Genomic DNA, 23903 nt, shown 5'->3' with positions numbered 1-23903 from the left:
GATCCACAGCTGGCAAATGCTCTCATGGAAGCCTCCCTGACGCCTGCAGAATCTGCTCCAGTGTGAACTCATTCAAAGCATCATCTTCATTTTGAAAACAAGCATCAAAGCAGAAAGCAAAACACAACAATCTACATTTTAGCACTAAGGATCTTACTCTTCCAGAGTCCATCCTCTCTGACAAGAAGGAAAGATGCCTATGAAAGTTGGGAGTGAATGAATTGAGGGTTGGTAGAAGAATATACAACGGTGGACAGAGGACAGGGCTCAGGCTGATGGGAAAGGGTGTGGTCCAACCTGTGCAAGCATCTCATCTTCTTCTGTTAGTTTGTGCCAAAGCAAGGATTTGTGAGACTAAGTCACATCTTAATTTCTTTAAAAAATACAAAGAGAAATGAAAAGACATCCCCAAAATTCATATTCATATATGAAAACAGAAGGAGCAAAGCTTTGGGGACTACACAGAAGATAAAATGGTTGTATTTGTAGAGTTCCCATGGAGGAAGAAAGAGTTTAGACAGCTGAGAGTAAAGCTTATCGCCACTGTCTGTCTTTCCCTCATTCTTTAGTCTTGGGAATTCTGGACCAGAAATCAGACACCCTGGCTTTGACAAAGAATAGGAAAACAGGGGGCTGGAGAGATGGCTCAGTGGTTAAGAGCACTGCCTGCTCTTCGAAAGGTCCTGAGTTCAACTCCCAGCAACCACATAGTGGCTCACAACCATCTATAATATAATCTGATGCCCTCTTCTGGCCGGTGGACAGAACACTGTATACATAATAATAAATAAATCTTAAAAAAAAAAAAAAAGATAGGAAAACATAGCCAAGTCAGAAATATGTCAGGGTTATCGATCTATTGCCTTCCTTCCTTCCTTTCTTCCTTCTTTCCTCTCCTTTAGCCAGTCCATTCTCTAGTGATGGTCGAGAAAAGGAGACCTTTTCAATGAGATTCTTACATGCTCCTATTTCTACTGCATCTTGACTTAGTCCCCAGAAAGTCTAAATCTTTTAAATGGGTTGACTTGCGCTTTTTGTTTGTTTGTTCTGAAAAATAGATACATGTTTCTAAGTCTACTGTATTTCAAACAGAGGTGTTCTGTTTAAAAAACACTAACAAACTTATAATAACTCAGTAATAAAAAATAAGATAAGGTAGATACACGTCTATTTGGGCCCTACCCTCTTTTTGGTGTTTATGACTGTTGGGCTCAATGTTAGTAATGACTGATCTCAACTATCTGACAATTCAATATTTTGACCCTTGAACTTGTCCACATTATTTATGAACCATTTCTTTAAAAAAAAAAAAAATCAAACAGCCAAAACCAAAACCCTTATCCACCCCACAGTGCCACATGTTTGGGCTGTTTTTAGTCACACGTTCTTCACCTTCTCCAGCCTTGGCTGGAGTCTCAGTCCTCTGGCTCAAATGTCCTTTATGGACTGGCAAGAGGGGACCTCGGAGGTCAGTGGGCCCTGGTGAGGACGGGTGAAGAGCAGAGAGTCTGGAAAGACATTCCAAATGCACTGCCGTCCTGAAGGAAAGCTCTACTCCTGCATGTGCTTGTCATGTTTTCATAGGCGTTACCTGTGGAAAATGTGGGCACTGTGCCCCAAAGTGATGAAGACAAGAGTTGTTCAAAGGCAACTTCTTGCCTATCAGCAGGTGGGAAGTCCCCAGAGTGCTCATCCTTTCTACTCACATCCAAGGGTTCTTTTTTTATTATAGGGACAATCTTTCTCTTTGTTTTTTAAATTTAAAAATCTTTAAATGTATATCTTGAGAATTTCATACATGATTACTATATTTAAATAATTTCTGCCCTTCCTTCCTTCAAGTCCTCCCACATTCTCCCAAGTCCTCAAATTCATGGACTCTTTAAGTATTATTGCCACACACGTATGTCACACGTGCATATATGTAAATAGCCTGCTAGGTTCATTTATTGTTGCTCATCTATAGGGTGTTTAGGGCTGACTACTTGGGGTTGGATGACTGGCCTATCATCTCCAGAGAAGACTGATTCTCTGTCTTTCAGCACTCATTTTCTAAACATTAAGATACATTCATTCTTTGGCATATCAAAACTTCAAAGGCATTAAAACCTGGGAAATAGTGCTTGCTTTTATAATGCTGATTTAAAAGCAAAGAAACTATGAAGAAGTAACAGACAAAAGCCTCATGAGAAAGTGTGTAACTATTCTGTGCGCTCCTTCTGAAATCTCCAGTGGTGTGGGAAGAGAATAAAAGCGTATGGACAAAATGATGCCGGGTGCTTGGAAATCAGCTGTCAGCCACCAGAAAGTTCAAACTCAGACAAGCACAAGTAAAATAAAATTAGGTGCCACTATTTTTTCTATGATAGGCTTAATTGTGAATCTTTATAGCTGTGGCATTTTAACATTGTTGATAGACTATTCATGAATTACATAACCAAAGATGAGAAAATGAGGATGAGCCGGAAGGTTTCCTTTGAGCTGAGCACTACGAGAAAAGGAAAAGCACCACTCGGCAAACCAGTGGGAAAGCAGAGTGAATTCCTGGTTTCCTGATTTTAATTCTTCAGGAACCTCAACTATTGCACAAAACAGTGTGTGGAGTAGGAAGGACCTTTGCAGTCTTTGGACGAGTTTGCTCTGCAGAGACACAGGTAACCTAACACTGTTTTAACAGTTGCACTGGAAGCTCCCAGAAGCTTATTTATCTAGCAGATGACAAGGCTTAGGAGTAACAAGAAAACAGAGCTGGAATGCAGCTTCTACCTTACTCTTTCCTTACTATACCAGTCACAGAGAGAGAGAGAAAGGAGTGAAACTAGATCGCAAAGGAAATCCTTCCATCTGCAGAGAGCTATGTCATCACAGAGATAAACCCGCTCTTGTATTAGCGTCAAAAAAGGTGAGAAGGCTGGGGCAGGAGAGTTGGCCCAGCAGTGCAGAGCATTTGTTGCTCTTTCAGAGGGCCCGAGTTCAGCTCCCAGCACCCACACTGTGGCTCACAGCTGTCCATAACTTCAGTTCTAGAGCCAGCACGCTCTTCTGACCTCCACTGACACCAGGCAGGTGTGAAATCACACACATATATGCAGGCAAAATATTTATAAAATAAAGTCAATAAATCTAAAAAATAAGAAGTTGAAGACATTGTATGAAAGGATAATAATAAGAATAATTCTGTATAGCTGTAATTCAGGAAAAATCGGCCAAAGGAACCTCACATTGGTTATGTACCTTAAGGAGAAAATATTACTAGAATAAGCTAATAAAAGAAGACTATGAAAAATCATCACACACGAAAAAGAGCAAGATTAAGGTGGCTAGTGATCACACGTGATCTGGGGGTGGAAAAAGGGTGGACAAGTGCACACACATCATTTATATCGATGCTTCAGTTGAGGTTCTGCTCTGCTCCTTAAACACATAGCTGTTTTGTTTCCCCACAGCTTGTGGGAGGACATGGCATCTGCTTTGTGAAGTCTAGGATTAACTGCATCAGCTGTGTGGTTTTTACAGTCTTTACCCCCACTGAGCACCTCTGCTAAGCAATTCTGGATCGAGGGGATTGTAGAGACAGGCTAATGGTTAAACATTAACTAATAGGAAAGTTGAATGGTTTTGCCATAAATATAGTAAGTACCATTCCGTGGGATTGAATTTCATTTCCCACAAAAGTTATTATTTTCACATAACTAAAGTAGAAGACCAAACAATCATTAAACGCTATATAACGACCTTAAAGAAATACAGGAGGGAATTCATCTAGCCAGGTTGCGTTGCAGCTGTAGCTTCTCCACATGATGAATGGTGTTCTGTGACCTTATAAGACCATTTAATGTCATTGCCTTCTGGATGAGAAAGGATCACTACAGGATCTCAAAGGGTCTAGGAAGGATGCAAGGGAGGTGACACCAACCAAGAGCCCTTCACACTGACAACCCTCACTTCATGTGAGTCCCTTTCACCTTGTCGCTTGGTGACTGGAAGGAAAGAAACCCCACAACTTAAAACATTTTTTTTCCAAAATCAAAATGTTGAGGAGGGAGACAAAGAACTGTTTTATTTTGAAAGAGAATGGAATTTAGGGTTAGGGTTAGAAAAAGAAGAGCGTGGAGAGGAGGAGGAGGAGGAGGGAGAAAAGAGTCAGGGTAATCTGAAAGAAGCTGATGGATAGATGCCAGTAACTTGTGTGGCAATGGTGTCTAAACAGCTTGAGGCGTCCTAATAATTCCTGGCATAGCTATGGTCAGTGACATCCAGTGGGGGCATGTAGCGAACTGTGTGAACTAGTTAGTACCCTTCCTTGACTTCTACTTTGATACTTGCCAGCACTTCCACTAGAGGGCAGCAGGTGGAAAGGAGAGGATGTCAACATGGATTAACATTGGTATTTCACGCCAATGGCTGTCAAGGTTGAGTGCAAAGGGTAAACTGATTGAGTGGGACTGTGAGTCTCGTAACTAGTGGGTTTCCATTTCTAATGAATGAATGAGGGAGGGAGATCAGCCTCAGGCAGTGGATGGAAAAAGTTTTCATCAAAGAACCTCTTTCACTTATATTTGGAGTTTTTCAGGCACACACACAGAGACAGAGACAGATGCACAATCACACACAAACATAGACATACATGCACACACAGACATTCATGTACACTGACACACAGGCAGACATAGATACAAAGACACACACACACACACATACACACACACACACACACACACACACACACACACACACACTGCAGTCACATGCACATCATGCAGGCTACATCACATTCTCTACTTTTTCAATATCTGCAGGTTTGGGGCTTGTAAATTAGTAATTTTCAAAATATTATCCTTTATTCTAAGATAGGTCAAAGTTGGTCCTATATAGGAACTCTGAAGTCTCTTCCAAGTTTAAACAGACTAACTCCATGAACATACTATATGTTTAAGAAGTCTTCAAAACTTTCAAACTTTTCTCTTCTAATATGTTTTTAGAGAAAGATAGCATAGAAGTAACTGAAGTTGATATGATTTACAGTTTTCAGAGTATACTATACTACACATGGCCCCTCTTAACTTTTAAATTCATACCACAAACCCATAGGTAGAAAAATTCTTTTTTTTTGTTTTTTTTTTTTGTTTTTTTGAGACAGGGTTTCTCTGTGTAGCCTTGGCTGTCCTAGACTCACTTTGTAGGCCAGGCTGGCCTCGAACTCACAGAGATCTGCCTGCCTCTGCCTCCCGAGTGCTGGAATTAAAGGCATGCACTGCCATGCCCAGATAGTAGAAAGATTCTTTATATCTATCTATATCTATATCTATATCTTCATTTATTGTTTTTATTTGCAGGAGGATTTGAAACAAAAATTTAAGGGTGTTTTTCTTTTCTCCCCTAAACACGAATCATTCAAGTAAAACCAACTTAACAACAGAAATTAGCAAAGGAAGGGAAAGTAAGCACAAGGACCCAAGAGCAAAGGCTGGGGGAGGAAGAGGAGGACGAGGAGGAGGAAGAGGAGGAGGAGGGGGAGTGCGCAAACAGCAAAGAACATGCGCAACAGATGCTGTGGTTCACCTGCCTGGGACCGCTCCCCAGAATGCAAGCACAAGGATCCTCTTATGAGGATACCTCCCCCAACATCTGAAAATGTTTCGACTCAAAACTTAAGGTTAAAAAGAGAAAAAAGGAAAAAAAAAAAAAAAACCCAGATTCTTAACCCCACTAATGGTTGAAATTCCAGCAACAGTCTTACACTGGTGAGGCCATAAGTAATGGCATCTTACTGTGCTCCATTTCAGAGCTCACTGCTGTCTCTTCTAACCTAGGATTTAGAACTAACTCTTCTGTCATATAATTTGGTGGAATTCCAAGAATGATGACAATGTTCAAGTTACATGCAAGTAGAAGGCATATGGGTCAAGGACAAAAATTCTGCCCCACTGGAGAGCACACTGGTTTCCTACTGTGTTGTCTCCTTCCTTTCTCTTGTTAGCCACCCTGTGGTGAGACAAGCGGATGGTATTTCTTATTCCGCAACGTTTCTAGTCTTCAAATAGATTCCATGGAATCTTGCTGTCAAATGCTAACCCCCATGCAGGCAGAGGCTGTGTTGTGGTCCTGCCACTGCCAATAACCACATTGCATCTTGGATAACCCATTGACTCCTCTGAGTATGGATTTCCTTTACCACATAGGTGTCTGGTCCTAGAGCTTCCTACCGAAGACACTGAAACTCATCCTTACACTTTAAAACTGGATTCTAACACCTGACCCTCAGGAGATTGACGTGAAATATGAAAGATCAGCTTCTGTATACAATCAGTTGAAGAGAAAATGGACAGTCTCCTGTAGCATTCTACACCTTCTAAAATACTACGTGATTAATTATTTATTACTTCTGCAGGCTGTTGTCTCCCTCATGCAGATGACCTCTCTATGTCCCACCCTTCCACATTTCACTCAAGAAAGTTCCCAGACAACAGGGTTTTACTTTTATTTTAAAAATTTTTGTTCACTGGCTCATTATGATCACATAGCATACTATGGATGTTAGTAAATGTTCAAAAATATTTGTTGAACATATTAATTCCTGGTATCTTTATGAAAAGTATGGTCATTTCCAAATCAGAGACACTAAAGACAATTTATCTTACAACACAGATTTGAGTTTCAGAGTCAGCTGCCCCATAAAAGCTATTGATCCATGCGAATGCTACACATGGCATGTTTATTTCTTCCACTACAAGTTTATTATCACTTGGTGTCTGTGGGAATCGCCTTAAGACTGTTCACATGCCAAAGTTTGTTCAGGCTTAAAGCCTTTGTACAACCTATGTGCACATAACCAGTGTTTCATATCACTTATCGTGCCTGGTATGATATACCTGTTGTTATTTGAGATTTGAGAGAATAAATATAAGAAAAAAATAAAGTACAAGAAAAATTTTGTGCGTTTAGTGTTGTTATACTGCCTCAAGAGAAGAGTACCAGATTAACATGTGCAAATCCAAGGGTTTGATTCTCAACACTGGAAAAAAAGTAAGGATATTTTTGACATATGATTGGTTGAATCCAAGGATGCTGTGCTGTATAATAATCAAACTGAGATTTTTAAAATAATGGGGAATTTTCACAAGTAGTTGGGTATGCCAAAATATTTACCTGGCAGCTGTTTGTCTCCCTTATAGGGCTCATAAGCCAACGTGACATGATTATTTCAAAGGCATGTGTCATCTCAGCATGTTAAATATTCTCTGTATGGATAAAATCTTAAATATTCCAGATTGATTTTTCTCTGTTGGTAAAAAGCAAGTCTTAAGACTGATAAAATTTAATCTCACATCAATTATATTAGTTTCAGCAACTGGCTTTGCAGTTATCATGCCCTCCCACTCTTCTTTTAACAAATGCTCACAGATGTCTGTCAGTGAGTTTCTACCAGGCTTTAAATTGTGAGGCTGTCGAGGGACAAATGACAGGAAGCATTTGTTGAGAGCACTCAGATGTGACTGCACATTTATGGACATTTGTTAACTGATGTTTAAATTGTTGCATTCCTTGTAAACTAGTGTGAGTGACAGGCTTTAATGGTGAGTCTCAAAGCCAAAGTGAGTCATAACCATTAGTGTGGCACACTAACAACCGTGTGACCCATGATGCCTCTGGAACAGACCAGGGAGTAGGTTGAGCCCCATAAGAGTTTTAGGTGAGAAATCCTGTAGCCTTTTTAATATAAACATGGTCCCACCCAGCACACCAGCTTTTACCTGGTTATGGGCTATTTAATGCAGATCTCAATGGGATGGAGGCTGGAAATTCTGGCTCTTACGTGACAGTCACCCATATACATAGACTCAGATTCAGAGTTTGCAAGCAGGTGTTTGTTCTCTGTGTTTCTTTTTGGGTCAACAAAACTAAAACACACACGTTTCTTCTGTTGGACGAGGATACTTGGAACTGAGTGTTTCTTTACCTAGTATGAGTCACTAATGCCCCTAGTACTTATTTTATGGTTCAGGAAATCTGGTTTGACTTTTTATGTAATGGGTTTTCTCTTTTTATTTTTTGTCTGACTGCTTCCAATCATCTTGAAAAACAGAAAAATAACAGCCGTCTTTGAAAAAAACTTCAAGTCTGAAGTTGCTCATTCAGATTTTGATACCACTTTGAGAACGGCCCAGAAAAATGATCATACACCAAGCTGTGTGGATGCTGTCAGCACACACCTTAAATATCATGGGCAAAACTGCATGGATTTGTGGCTTTTCATGGAAAGCCATCAGCCAGTCGTTATTTATTCAACTTTAATCGTATGGTCCAGCTGGGTTGCTCTTGTCTGCTGTAGAAGCAGCCTCCCCTGCACCCCCAGGACACTCACAACACTTTCTATACATTATAAACATGCGTTTGCTGTGGCATACCTCACATGATCTCTCTTTTTCATTATGACCCTCTTAGATGGAAACCTTTGCCCTCTTAAAGGCTAACTTAGGGTTTTTTTTAGCACCTGGCTGAAAAAAAATCTTAGTTAAATAATAGAACAAATGGACCTGTGAGAAGATAATGGGGTTACTGTGACTGAGTGTATAAATATTTGCTTTACTTTTAAAAGCACCCAGAAATTTTTCACCTCAGTCAATATAGAAATCCTGGGACAGTCTGTTCAACATGTAGGCATTGACTTCAGACTAGTGGCTTTCAAACAGACCTTTTTTTTTTTTTTTTTTTTATGCCCCACCTGCCCGGAGACACTTAACTATTTGTGGAGGCACTTTGGGTGTTAGAGTTGATGAGAAAATCTTTGTGGTCTCTAGTGTATAGATGTCATGGATGTCGCTAATATGCTATAATAAATGCACTGCTGGTCTACTACCCCAGAAAGACTATCTTACCTAATATCCCAACGGTGTCCAGGAATAGCAAGAAATTCTCGTGTAGAATCATGATCTCTGTTTGACTCTATCGTAACCATGTTTTGTGAGTGCCTGCCTAAAATTCTGTTCTAATCTAGTATCTCTTGTAAGAACATATTGAAGGTGCCTTAAAAGACTATACTTTTAGTAAGCCATCTCTCCCATACACATAAAGTAACCAAAAAAAGCAGGGATGTTACCTGTTCAGGGTTTGATTTCTAATTCTTGACCATAAATGAATGCTTAGCTTTTGTAGAAAAAGACACATGGATGTAGGTTAGCACTGGGCCATTTTCAGGAAGAGGGACCTATCTGAGGTCTCCTATAAAATTTACAAATCCGTCTTTGTTGATTAAGGATCCTGAGATAATTAAATGAATTTAAATACCGGCTGTTTAAAAAAACTTATTGCTAAAATGTGAACAAATTAGTTCCATCTTTTGCTTTGAAGCCAGCCATACATGATTGAGGGGCATGAGGTGATGGAACTGAAGTCAGGCAGAGAACCATAAAACATCACTCTGAAATCTTTGTCTGTCACAACTGAACATTATCTTATTGCTTACAAAAATGATTCCGAGTAGATCTAATGGAGTAATGCATTTGGATCTTTGTACGACAGTCACTCATTTGCCCAGAGACTGGCAACCCTCATAGTAGAGAAAAGCTTGGATAAGAAGAAAAGGCCTTTGCCTATTATCTTGTTCACTGGTTTTTAGCTTTTAAACATTTACTGCATTATATATTTGAAATAAACCTTATATGGAAACTCAATGTGTAAAATAAAAATAAGTGTTATAGGAAACTGTGCTTAGGTAAGGATGGGAGCCCAGAGTGCTTGCACACTTACCCTAACCCTGAGTGCTTGCACAGGTGAGTTATGCACACTTACCCTAACCCTAACCCTAAACCTAACCCTGAGTGCTTGCACAGGTGAGTTATGCACACTTACCCTAACCCTAACCCTGAGTGCTTGCACAGGTGAGTTATGCACACTTACCCTAACCCTAACCCTGCCTGACTCAGCAGCCCTTTTGACCTTGGGATGCTTATAACTGAACTCTATCAGATTTGCATCTGAATACATTTATAAGCTGTGTAAAGAGTGAGACAAATATTCATGTGGCAATGAGGTATTAGAAACTCTTTTAGGGGCTTAAGAGAGAGCTGAGCTGCTGTTAAAGTACTTGCTGTGCAAGCCTGGGGCCTAAGTTCAGTCCTCAGCACTCACATTAAAAAGTTAAAAAGACACCATGATTTTGAAAGGCAGTAAGAAGGGGTATATGGTATGGTTTGGGGAGAGGAAAATTGTGTGTGTGTGTGTGTGTGTGTGTGTGTGTGTGTGTGTGTGTGTGTGTAGTAATTTTATGGTAATTTCAAAAAAATAAACAATTTTAAAGGGCATAGAAATACACACTTGTGATTCTAGTATTAGAGAGGAGAAGAGAGGAACATCCCTGTGTTACCTGGCCAACTAGCCTAGCTTAGTGTTCAGGCTGTAGGTCCCAGTAATAGACCCTCTCTCAAAACAGGGAGCAGATCCAGAGGAATGGCACTGAAGAAGGTTGGCCTCCGTCTTTCACATGCACATACACCCACAGGCATCTGCCTGCACACAAGAACAACTGGACACCAGGTATAATACCAACTACTGTCCCTTAGTTGGGTAGGGGGAAGAAGCGAGTATCTGGCTCAGTGCCCTTGGGAACTGTGCTGATAATCCTCTGCTGGTGGTTAGGGACAACTCAAAGATATAAATTCTCGGACACTATCAACTCTCCAGATTCAGGTGAAGGTGGTTCTAGCAGCCTGAAGGCAGCATATGAGGATAAAAGTGCTAGGTATGAAAGCCCCAGAGGAAATTGTGTGCCCAAGAATGGCAAAGAGGTCTACTGCAAAGAACAGCATCCTCTAGGATGGCTTTGGTTTCTTATATTCTCTGGGGCCTTGATTTCTTCATCTGCTGCACAGGAGAGAGATGACATGTTTAAAGTCTTCAACAAATAAATGAATGACCTACTAAGACAATGTAGGAGGAGTGCATAAACATCTGATTACTGGTGTCTGTTCTTGGCCTGAAGCCAAGGTACTGCAAACCCTAGGGCCTAAGTAAACATGGAGATGAAGCAGAAATGTACAATTTAAATTTCTACTAGTATATACCTAAGACTAGCACTTCAGTAGCATAGATAGTTTTGGAAACTAAGGATAATGACTACAGTGCTGTGCAACCACACTTAGGAACTTCAGAGTGAACATCCAGAGAAATGTTGTGCTGGTCTAACCAACAAAGAAAAGTCAGGTCCCATGATACAACAGTTTGTCTACCTGTCCAGGACCATCTGAGCATGGCACCTTGGGTATTTTGTTTCACTCTGTTCCAGTGGTTCTCACCCTGTGGGTTGTGACCTCTTCGGTGGGTCAACTGACTCTTTTACACGGTCACCTAAGGCCATCAGAAAACACAGACATTTACATTACTGCTCATAACAGTAGCAAAATTACAGTTATGAAGTAGCAACAAAAATAATTTTATGGGTGGGGGTCACCACAACATGAAGAAGTGTATTAAAGGGTCACAGCATTTAGGAAGGTTGAGAAACATAGAATCTACTCATAACAAGCCGGTCAGACCAAACTGGCCGACTCAGGGTGAAGCTGCTGAAGTGATTGTCTTTCATTTGCTTCCCTAGACTTTTGCTCTCTGCACAACATATCTTTTTATCACAGTTACTGTTAAGAAAAACATGCCCTACCTCTCAAACCAAAGGAGCAGTGGGCCAGTGAAGGGTAGAGGAGAAATGACGGCACATGCCAAAAGTTAGGTGAAAATGACCCTTTTTCAGAATAAATCAGCTGTCTCTAAATATTTTATGTATGCTAAGTCCATCTTCTTCCAGTGAGTTATAGTCTAACACTCGTGGCTTTTAAAGTTATAATCAATTACAGTTTCTATTCATTTTCTTCTCATTTCTTTTTTTTGGGGGGTAGGGTGGGGTGGGGGAGCCAAGCTTCCCCAGTCTTTGGCAACCAATTCTCTCCCCACTAAGGCCAATATATTAATAAGGTTTACACAAAGTGCATTCCTACCCAAAAGCATTCTTTCCATTTCTATACATCCGCAAGGTTTAAAATGGGACACACAACGTCATTTTTACATTTAGATACTAAGAAGTTAAGGATTTTGCTAATATCATATTTATTTTCAACCAGGAGAGTTTCATATTTCTTACAAGGAACTTAGGGAGGCCTGCTATTTAGGGAATGGGTGGAAAAGTTAATTCAGCCATTTATAGGATGTGCAGTCAGGGTCTTTCATAATCTCAAGTTCAATGTCCAAAGGGGCTATGAAAACTTTTATTTGGGATCTGCAGGTCTTCTATCTCTCTCTGTCTGTCAATATTTGAGTAGACTTATCATGTAGATGGGGCACAGATAAAGGTAGTGTAAGGGTGACAGTGTTGGGTGGACAATTCTATCTGCTCCAACTGTGACTCTAATACTTCTTTGAAATGTATCCAGTATGTCTTGGCAACTTGTAGCAATCCTGTGGAGCTTCAACTGTAGTGGGGAAGAGTTTGTTTAAAAAATAAAATTCCCCTACTGTGCAATTATTTCCTATTGAACAATAAGATCAGCAGAATCTTCCAAATAAATTTTGTGTCATTCAGCAAATGATTGTAAAGAATGTTCAAAAATATAAAGAGAACATTACTTGGTGAATTCTGGTTTCCTTAGAACATGGTATATCATTCTCAGAAAGTCTTTTCCTCTTAAATGGTATAGAAACATGCAACATGTTCTGCAGAAGCGCTCTCCAGAGTGGGGAGATATGAACTATGAGCTTCTCCTGTAGGTTGTATAATTTAAATGTATAGATATACATATAAATTTCCACATATTATATATAAATGTCATACCTTAATACTATATATCTAGCCTATAAATGCTAAACATGCATAACCAGTGTTCCATCCTGTGGTTAGCACTTTTGTTTTCACTGGCCTGCTTACAACTTTGAAAAATAATTATTATCTGATGGATTTGGCACATGCTTTTTCTTCCTTTTCCTCCTTTCTATATATTGCCTGTTCTTCCAAGCCTGACAAGTCCTGTCTTTTCCTGTGGAACCTTTGCCATCTGTAGACTGAATATAATTCGACTGAAATCAACTGCCTTACTTCTACTTCAAAGAGAAACAAATATAAACAGAGTGCTCATGTATAGTGAGCTTTGCCAAGTGACTCCTCTCTTGTCTCCCTAAAGGAAGTGATCAGTAGGTGTTTGTTGATTTTAAATGCATAGAATGAAACTACTTCTTGCCTCTCTTGTGCACTGAACATTGTAGAACTTGGGGGCTGAATGAACTGTTTTTTATGTTCATTGTTACTCCTATGGAGTATGACTTGGGCCATGTCCACCATTCATAGACAGAGCCTGACCCTCTATTACCTAATCTCTTAACCCTGATTGGTCATTGGAGACATCCCTTGCATTCCTCTTGGCCCTAAATTCAAGCTTTGAAGATAGGAAGAGCTGAGGATCTCTGCAGTGAACTTGGTGAGTTAATGCTTTCAAGTTGACTTTGTTCAGAGAATCTCCATAATCTGCCTTTCTTGTGAAAGTAGACATAAAGTGATAGCCCTCGTCCCCAAGATACTTGCAGAAGCTCTTTACATCCAGATGGAACTTTTCTGAACAGCAGGGTTTGTTTGCTTCTTCCTGAGGATGCTGAGGCCAAAGGAGATGGATGGCGAGTTGCTGACTGAGTAATATGTAGATAGATGGCATACCTTGTCATGGCCCTTCTATACACATCACATCTTTATGTGCATTTCTCATCAGCAATATTACAGGTACAGCCAGTGCACGAGTCAGCCTGGTAAAGCCTTCTGAAAATGCAGCATGGAATAAGGGACTTGCTATGAGAACATGCACTGAGGAGGGGTGTAGAACTTCATATTAAGGGCAAGTGATTAAAAATAAAACACTATTACAACATTTTAAACAACAGAGTGATGGGACTGTTCAATGTTTGGTTCCCATTAAGTTTTCCACAGAGCAATTAAATTTAATTAAAATAAATCTGCTCAGACTCAGTATATTTCTAGTTATGTATTTGCCCAAACAAGTAAAGCCCCATTTAAGAATTTGAGAGCCAACATTCCCTTCCCATGCAAACCTGTCATCTTCAATCTAGCTCCTGGGCAGATTTTTCCAGGTGATTCTTTAATGATAACTGCAGTGCCATGTATTGTACTAATCAAACTAAACTGAAGAATGAATTATAAAACTATGGTTTTAAAAAAATTCTACACCTATAGTTTTAGTCTGCCTTATATTGAAAGAGGAAGATTGAAGATAAAATAATTTGACCTGGCAAAAAAAGAAACACATGGTCCATGAATGTCATCTGAGATCATGACCCATGTTGTGTCCTGTGTTTTTTGCCTGAAGCTGTTAGGTAAATGGCAGGTAAAAGCACACATGCACACACACACACACACACACACACACACACACACACACACACACACACACACATATTTTGCCTGAAGCTGTTAGGTAAGTGGCAGGTAAAAGCACACACACACACACACACACACACACATACACACACGCGCACGCACTCATGTGTATGAGCATGGTTGCACACACTTGCCTACATTCTCTTAAGCAAACAACATGCCCTATTTTTAAGCTCCAGGCAATTTTTAAAAAGTTTTCTGGAAAAAAAAAGAGAAAGTTTTCTGGAAAACTCAAATATTTCGATTTGCTTAGCTTAACAAGAAAAGAAAGAGGGAACTGTTTTCTCTGTTAATTTCTTCCCTATATAAAAGGACTGGTAAAATACATGATTTATATTTACTATAAAATATTTTGTTTTCTTACTGTTTTCCCCCCAAGCCAACAAGAAGCAAACACAAATTATTAAAAAGAAAGCCAAGATGCTATTTTTGGAACTGGCTATTGAAATCACTACTTTGTGTAAGGGGCTGCACTCCTATATTTGCTGCAGCATTATTCATAGTGGTCAAGACATGAAACAGCCCACACTTAAGACTGAGTATCATGCCACTTGCCACAGTAAGAATGGACCTAAAGAACATCAGTTTAAATGAAAAAAGTCAGATCTAGAAAGAACAAACATGCTTCCATTAATGCATGATTTTAAAAAGAAAAGGTAAAATTGTAGAGAGAAAAGTGGCTACCAGATTTGGGGAGAAGGACATGGCAGACTGTCATATATAGGGCACAAAATAGAAAATATGCTGTATTAACAAGTCTAGTGATTTAATGAACACCAAGACAGGTTATCATATTATATATTAATATATATTATTAATGTAGTATATATTATTATATTCAGGATTTCCACTATATAAGTAGATCATAGCTTTTCTTCACACACACTCACACACACACACACACACACACACACACACACCCCTATCTTATAACATTGTTTATCATAAGATATGCAATGAAATTCATTTAAACTAAGCCATCAGTTCCTTCATTCTTCTTATGAAGTCAAAAGCTGTTCAAATGTTTCAACTGTTGATCAGAACATGGAAATTCTCTAGGACTGAAAATAATTCCAGCTCTAATCTCTTAGTCTTGGATGCATTTTTCAACTTCTTTAATGATTCTTATGCTGTACTTTTCACTTCACAGGCTTTTAAATTCTTCAAGTCTTGACCCTGGTGGACTGAAAGTCACCTTAGTGAAGAAAGGAGAGATTAAACCACCATGACTCTGGACCCGCAGAGGATCTAAGCTGTAATTCTTTGGCTCAGAACCAGGGTCTAAAAGCAGCCATGGGGAAAGCTGCCACAGCCCAGCCTTCAATTCTCTCCATGTCTGACTTGCATAATGTTGACATTATAACACCAGAGAGATCAAAAAGTATTTCAAACAATTATGACCTCTCTTCTATAAATACTTTGGAATCACTTTAAGAAACAAAATAACCCATTCTTCCCCTTTCTAAGCTGCTGTTGACATCGTCAGCAGCTCACTACTCTGCATTTATTTTTGGTCACAAGGTCATCAGGACATCTTAAGGCGTTAAGTCACCTGCTAAACTATGTTTTCCAACATGAGCTGGGTGTTGAGTGAGGGAGTCGGCTACTCTTAAAGCAACAACCGAGTCCAGTGCTACAGTGCTGCAAAACCATATCGTTCCTGCCCTCTGGTAAAACCCAGGTAAAGAAAACTGCCAGGTGCTCAAGACTTTCTCCGAAAAAGTCTCCCCCCTTATTGAGGACATGTTTCTTTCCAGACAGACGCCTCCACACCCACTTTCATTCTTCTTCTTTGTTTCTGCCATGACACGTGAGTCTAGAAAGATTGAGACCACCAGGAAAGTATAAAAGAGAAGAGGGACTTATCCAGATGGCCAAGGCAGCTCACAACTCAGGGTACATCCGTCATCTAGTTCAGGTGTCTTCTTCCTTAGGACTCAGCCACATGGAAATCATGCAGAGAAGAAGAGGACAGACTCGCTGGAAGCCTGAAAGTGACCCTCTCAGAGAATATAATTAAGAGGACCACATTCCAAGCTCCGGAAACGGACTCTGCTATGCTTAGTCACAGATGTGCGGATCGATTAGTGGGCTAATAACGCTTTGGTGTGATTTTAGTATCTCTCCCAGAGACCTGGCTTGTCTTCACCGTCCACACCCTCAGCCCACTACATAACATTGATTTCCAACATGAAAACCCCAGCTGCTAAGCCTGACCACTATAGCCCTCTTTAAGGCATTCCCAAAGCAGCTCTCCTGGTTTTCGATTTTAAAGCAAAGACAGGTTTCCTGTTTCCTGCTACTTAAAACTTAGATTTTTCCTTTGGACTGAACACAGCACTGTTTTTTCTTAATGCCACAGGCTGAGAAAAGGAAGGCAAGACTCACCTGCATTTCCAAGAAACGTGTTGCTGGAGATGGCCAGTACCAGGGTTAAGAACACCCACCAACGAGCCATACCGACGACACCTGCAAACAAGAAGAGGCAGAAGGTCAAGGCAAGCAGTGATGGATTGTGGTTGTGGTATAACATTCAAAGCCCAGTGAAGGTGTGAGTGTGCTGACAAGACAGGTGTAGAAGGAATCTTAGCAAGTCTTGTGTTGCCTCAGACTTCAGTGCTGGTATACTTATCATGAGGTTGGAAAGAATTCTGTTTCATGAGCACCTCCCTCAGGATATAGCATGGACAGACAGATTGTGGCTGATAGCCAGAGGATCACCTCCCAGCAAATGATCCCCTCATCCCCACACACTGCCTCACTAACAGAGCCAGTGTAAATTCATTTTAATTTAATCTGGAAATAGAAAAAATTGCTCAACTCAGGGTTTTGAGAAAGAAAAAAGAAAAAAAAAAAAGCAATCCTCTATAATACTAACATTTCTTAAACTTGTTTCCCAAGGACCAAATGACCCTAATTTATACTTTAAAAACACTGTACTGATGAGCCACCCCAGAGAGGTGAAAAGTGAGAAGCACCTGCCCTTCAAATTTGAAGAGAAGCCTGGTCGATTTTGATCTTACAATGACTGTGCGCTCTGAAACACCCAGGGATATACTCCCCAAGAGCGATCCGTCCTGATCTTTCTAGTCATTTAGAAGCCTAAGTGTGGCTGCACTTTCAGTCTAACGAATGAGGGAGCAACCAACAGGCTCTGTCAGCACATACCTTTATCTGAAAAAAATATAGATATGCCTCTGGAAAAATAAACTATGGTGACTACATCCAGGAGTCTCTAGAGACAAGTCTGGACTGGCTGGAAAGGAACTCAGTGCTCTCTTCTTTGGAGAATGACTCCTTCATTTGCCAGCTAATGCCGAAGTCTTAGTTCCAGTATTTCCACAGAACTGCCCTGTTTGCAATGTCCCTCAGGCACATCTGGTCACTACTCCACCAGTTCCTGTAGTGCCTCTATGGACCTCTTTTTTTTTTTTTTTAAATTATCACTATGCAAATTTGACAATGCTGAAATAACTCTTCTCGCTATTCCTTAATCAAGGTGAACTGATGAGCAGGAGAGTTTGTTCTCAGGGATCTACAGGTGAAGTTCTGAGGCAACAGCCACGGAACTCAGAAGAGCTATTTAAAAACATGCCAAATGTTTTACATTTTTCTTTGTAGATGGAGGACAACCTTTCGAATCCATGTTCTCCAAGTATTTTTACGTAGCAAAAACACGTCTCTATGCAAACTGAGTGTTTTCTTGTCTGAATATATTTGCATGCTTTCATATATGAGGACGACCCTCCCTTCCAAACATTGCCCCTTGGATCTTTGACAGGTCCAAATGCGAAAGCTAACTGGGAGGCTTTGAGTAAGTGGGTGCTATTGTAACCTGTTCCACCCCCCCACCCCCCCACACTCTGATCCTTAGCAGGAAGGCTATGGGCTGACAGCTTTGCATTTGCAAACTTGAGTCACTAGCATTCTGTCCTTACTTCTAGGGACCCAGCCTCTGTAATGGTATTTTGGAGCCTCTTAGCAAAATGAATCAAATAGCTAGACCAAGTGTGTAATAGAATGAAAATGCTATCGTGTTAAAATTTCTTTGGATCTCATTAAAAAAAGAAGTAGAAAACACACCGAGAAAGTGGACTCTCTATTTTAGCAGTGAAAATTTAACTAGTCATCTCAGAACACAGTGTCAGGGCAGAAGCTCCTACTGCCATATGCTGTCTTGATATTGGGCTGTAATAGTGAATTCTTAATCCTCATTTTTTTCTGAGTAGGTATATGAAAATGTTTGCGTTTCTCAGAAGATATCGTCCCTGCTTTAGAAGTTAGGTCTTTAAGAATCTCAAAAGGACCAATAAGGTGCCAGAAACAAGTGGGATTTAGATAAGAAAAATAGTGGACAAACTTTCTCCAACCTTCAAACTTTTGTGCTGTCTTTTAAATTTAATTAAAATTTGGGCCTTGTACATGTTAGGTAGGTTCTGCCACTAAATTGCACTCTGCCTTAGTCCCCAGTCTTCTCAAAGTTGCTTCATGCTCATAAATTTTACTTGCCCCAAATGAGGAACTGGTGTTACTACAATGCTGTTATAAGTCAAGCATAGTGCCATATGACACCTTTTTTAAATGTCACAAAAACAAAATGAAACAAGCAAACCGAATCCCTGAATCAAAACAAGTCAGGGGAACATTTTCACACTCCAATCACAGAAAGAGGGATATTTAAAGCTGTAACTTTGTAGTGTAAATTACTACAGTTTGTTTATCCATTCTTCAACTCAGGGACATCGATCTACCCAACAGACAGGACATTCTCCACAGTTGTGTGGACAACGGGGACTGACTCTGACGTGAACTCTGGTGCCCCATATTTGACCACCTCCCCTTGGTGGGGAGGCCTAATGGCACTCAAAGAAAGAATAAGCAGGCTACCAAGATGAGACTTGATAGCCTATGATCATATAGTGGGGGAGGAGGTCCCCCTCGGTCTTAGACCTAGGGGAGGGGAATAGGGTGAAAGCAGGAGGGAGGGAGGGATACAGGTGATGGGATAACAATTGAGCTGTAATCTGAGTAAATTAATAAAATTAAAATAAAAAAATAAAGCTGTAATTCTCCCTAGCAGGGGCTCAGAACAGTTGTCATCTGGCGCACACTGCAGAAGGGCTAGACTTGTAACACTCCAGGCATAGGAACCATGAGGAGGACACAGAACTGGAGCTGATTTAGTAGGATCCAACTGCTTTATCTGACTCCAGTTTCCCCTCTCCCATCAGTGATGTTTCAGTGGATACAGTCTAGAGAACTTGTCATTGGCTTTGATTGGATGTTGTCCCAGTCAACTTTGCAGAGCTCCATGTTGAGCCTTCTGGGTTACTCTAGCTGAGACCAGATGCCTCACCTAATGTCTACAAGTCTATCTGTGGACTTAGGGGAGGACAGAGTTCTGTCACACAGAGTTTGGAATTTTAATTTAATACACAGTTGCCAGGAAGAGAGATCCACTTCAAGTTTTTTTCCACCCGAATTTCCAAATTTATAAAGATGCATTAACATCAAGATAGAGGAGTTCATCCAAAGTGCCCATCTAAGAAGCACTTATTAAAGGAGAAATATACCAAATTTAATTTTCAGATTTGTAGTATTTTCCTAGGGGGAAAATCTTTCTTTAAATTTCTTGTGATATTTATTCATTCTTTGGCTACAGACTCCTGGCAACATTTTCAGCAAGAGGGAGAGAATAGGCTTCTTTTCTTACATAATAGAATTCACACCACTTCCACTCTCAAAGTCTGAGGCATTTTGCCTGCTTCTCTCCTCCTTAAAATGGAGAATCAGTTTAAAACTAGAATAATCCAGCTGGTATATTCTGTAGACTGCCCAACAAAGAATGTTCCCAAATTATACAGTCAGTTCTATGATATACCAATCATACTGTGGTTGTGACATAGCACACAGACCCAAAAAAAGAGATAAAAGTTAGATGTGGCATTTCCACCCAACATATTATAACCAATTCCAAGCAAAGAAGAAAACAGGCTACATTATTTTAAATGAAAATGAATAAGTATTTCTTGAATGATTAGTGGCTACTAACATTATACAAAGCACTATAGGGATTAATGCAAAAGTTATACAAACTGTGTCTTCACTGTAAGAACTAGGCAATACTTGAAACCAAGAAAGGATAGATCCTATTTATATACCTAAATAGAAAGTAAAAATAGGAAAAAGAAATCAGCTATTGAGTTGAGGGGCTTAAAATTAGAACTAAATGATAGATAGGATTTTGATGTGTAACTAAATGATACATAATATTTTGATGTGTAAAGAAATTGAGACACAGCCAGGTGTAGTGGTACACACTTTTAATCTCTAATATATCTGAATTACTAATTTCTAGCTAAATACTGATTGATTAACTTAGAAAACTACTGCTGGGCATGGTGGCCCACCCCTTTAATCCCAGCACTCTGGAGGCAGAGGCAGGTGGATCGCTGTGAGTTCAAGGCCAGCCTGGTCTACAAAGTGAGTCCAGGACAGCCAGGGCTACACAGAGAAACCCTGTCTTGAAAAACCAAAAAGAAAAATAAAGAGGAGAGACAAGCTGTAGTAAACTTGTACAGACCAAAGCTCAATACCAACGATCCAGTGTAGGGATGGATTCTGAGGGAGTTTACTTAATGTTCTGAGACCAGTGACTAGAGATCATTGCCCAGGTTCATAGTTAAAGCTGGGTTAGCAAGGTAGGACAGGACTGAAGCAGCATTTTCTTTTTTTCTCTATTCTTTTTATAAATATTTTATTAATTTATTCATATTACATCTCAGTTGTTATCCCATCCCTTGTATCCTCCCATTCCTCCCTCCCTCCTGCTTTCCCCCTACTCCCCTCCCCTATGTCTGTGACTGAGGGGGACCTCCTCCCCCTGAATATGCTCGAAGCAGCATTTTCAATCATACAGCTTTACGCTGTAGATAACACGGGAAAAAATGGATTTTCCTTAAGATAAACCTGCTTCTCATGCTTTCTTCATTTAATTACTCAAAGGACCTGGTGATAACTGGTTACAGGAGAAGGTGAGAGAAGACACATCTATGATAAATGACTGAGTGAACACAGGAGTGAAAGGCAAAACTACAGGCAGAAACCAGGGTCCTGGGATCTGATTTGCATAGGAGGAAGAGAAGGTCACATGACTGTTTGGGCTACTTAGTGATGACAAAGCCACAAGGATTCCAGAAATGTGAGAATTATCTAGTGTGAATTTCAAGGTACAAGAACAAGCAAAGGGAGAGAAGCCAACAATAAACGGGAGAGTTGTACAGAGATGACTATTAGGTAAATTTAACATATAGAGAGACTATTTCGTGGAAAAACACCTATCTTTGTTAAAAGTAATGTTAAAACGTGTATTAATGACATGGCGCGGGTGGGGAATCTGTTCTTGTGGCTTGCTTATAATTTAGCAGAAACAAAACATTGCCCCAAACCACCACTATCCTCTGACTTTTGTTAAATATTTTAAAGGAACTTGGACAGTGACCTCCTTAAAGTGTGCTGCTAGCATATTAATATACGGGCGGAGTTCAGGATAGAGTTGGGGCTGGAGCCAACACCATGATGACAGATGGATTAATCAGAACTATAATGTTCCCTCAAATTCTCATTTTGCTAATCTCACTTTTTTTGATATTGAAAGAGAACTGATCTTAAAAGTCCAGTTGAGATAGAATTGCTTATGTTGTACAGCAAAGAGCTCCAGAACATAACCTAGTAAACATGTGCAATCCAGTGTTGGTGTGTATTACTAATGAAACGTTGCAAAACTGAATTAACCCAGTGCAGAAAAATGCAAAGGCTAATCCAAACTGATACCTCAGACCACCTCTTCTAATTAGCACCAAGCATTTATTTGAATAGTTTGCATATAGAGTTTACATTAGGATTTTTTTCACAGTGGGGATCATTTGATCAGATATAAAGTTATTTCCCTCCCATTAATGGAGGAAGGAGATGTTTACAGAGTTTTGTTTTCAATTAAAAATATTACTTGTGCAAGTGCACACATATGCATGTGTGCATGCGCGTGCATGTATATGTGTGTGCATGTGTGTCTGTGTGCACTCATGCACATGCACATATACAAGCTACAGTACATGTCTGAAGGTCAGGATAATTTTGTGGAGTCAGTTCTTTCCTTTCTTAGCATAGTTCTTGGGATCTAATACAGACCATTAAACTGGCATGGAGAGTGCTTTATTTACTGAGCTACCTCTGAGCCCCACATATTTCTGAAAAAATAACAAAAGTTGTGTGTTGCTTAACATTGGGTGCATAGTCTGAGGAAAATGTTCTTAGGTGATTATTGTCATTTCAACATGGCAGAGTTCACTTAGACTAATCTAGATGGTATAGCCTACTATATACTAAGGCTACACGATGATATATACACATATACATATATGTGCATATGATATTTTATGTATATAATGGATATATTCACCTGTATATGATGTATTTATAAATATAAATAAAATATACACACCTATATGTTCATATGTATGCATTTATGCATGTAGTATGACCTAGTTATGACCAACTAGCAACAGGAGTTTAAAATAAATGCAAGAGGAAATGATGTAATAAAAATGCAGTAACCTGGGAGGAGGTCCCCCTTGGTCACAGTCATAGGGAAGGGGGGTTGGGGTGAAAGTGGGAGGGAGGGAGGAATGGGAGAATGTATGGGATGGGATAGAAAATGAGATGTAATATGAATTATTTTATTTTTCAATTAAAAAAAAAGAAGAGTACTTACACAGAAACACTAAAAATAAATAAATAAATAAATAAATGAAAAAAAAATGCAGTAACCAATTGGTCCCTCTTGTTTTCACAAGTAGATATGTACCCTAAAGCAATGGTAGAAAGTATAGTGCAATTAGCTTTGTGCGACTGGCAATATAGCAGGTTTACCTAACTCTAAGCCTAAGCCCAACCCTAATTATTACCCAGACATGAGTAATGTAGTTCACTATGTTATGAAGTCAAGCGGTGAAAGGAAGTCTCATCTTTATTATGATAGCATGAGAACACTCTTGGGTATGCATCCTGGTGTGGTGAGAACACTCTTGGGTATGCATCCTGGTGTGGTGAGAACACTCTTGGGTATGGATCCTGGTGTGGTGAGAACACTCTTGGGTATGCATCCTGGTGTGGTGAGAACACTCTTGGGTATGCATCCTGGTGTGGTGAGAACACTCTTGGGTATGCATCCTGGTGTGGTCTGAAACATTGTTATATAGAAAAAGGGTGGGCTTTTTTGTTTTTAGTTTTGCTTTGAGATTGCGCTTTTCTCTGGGAACTCGTGGGATTTCAGGATAGGAACATTAGTTATATGTATGGTGAGGTATAAATGAAAATGGCTCTAGTAGATCCTTTTTCCACCCAATAAATAAATATATGTTGTTTATGTTGGAGCTGACCAACTTAAGTTACCTGTGGTTACTAAACATTTGAA

General features: G+C 39.8%; 1 protein-coding gene across 1 annotated transcript in view; it reads right to left on the bottom strand.

The window, feature by feature from the left end:
• Ghr (growth hormone receptor) overlaps window positions 1-23903 on the bottom strand; it is a 243728-nt gene that overhangs the window by 121533 nt on the left and 98292 nt on the right. The window contains 1 exon segment of the mRNA XM_051172293.1: window positions 16817-16897. Within this exon segment, the coding sequence (XP_051028250.1) occupies window positions 16817-16886 (70 nt within the window). The 5' untranslated portion in view covers window positions 16887-16897.

This window comes from Acomys russatus, chromosome 30 (genome assembly GCF_903995435.1).
Source record: "Acomys russatus chromosome 30, mAcoRus1.1, whole genome shotgun sequence".
Taxonomy (NCBI): domain Eukaryota; kingdom Metazoa; phylum Chordata; class Mammalia; order Rodentia; family Muridae; genus Acomys; species Acomys russatus.
Note: the sequence above shows the minus strand (reverse complement) of the source record. Positions and strands in the feature narration are given on the sequence as shown.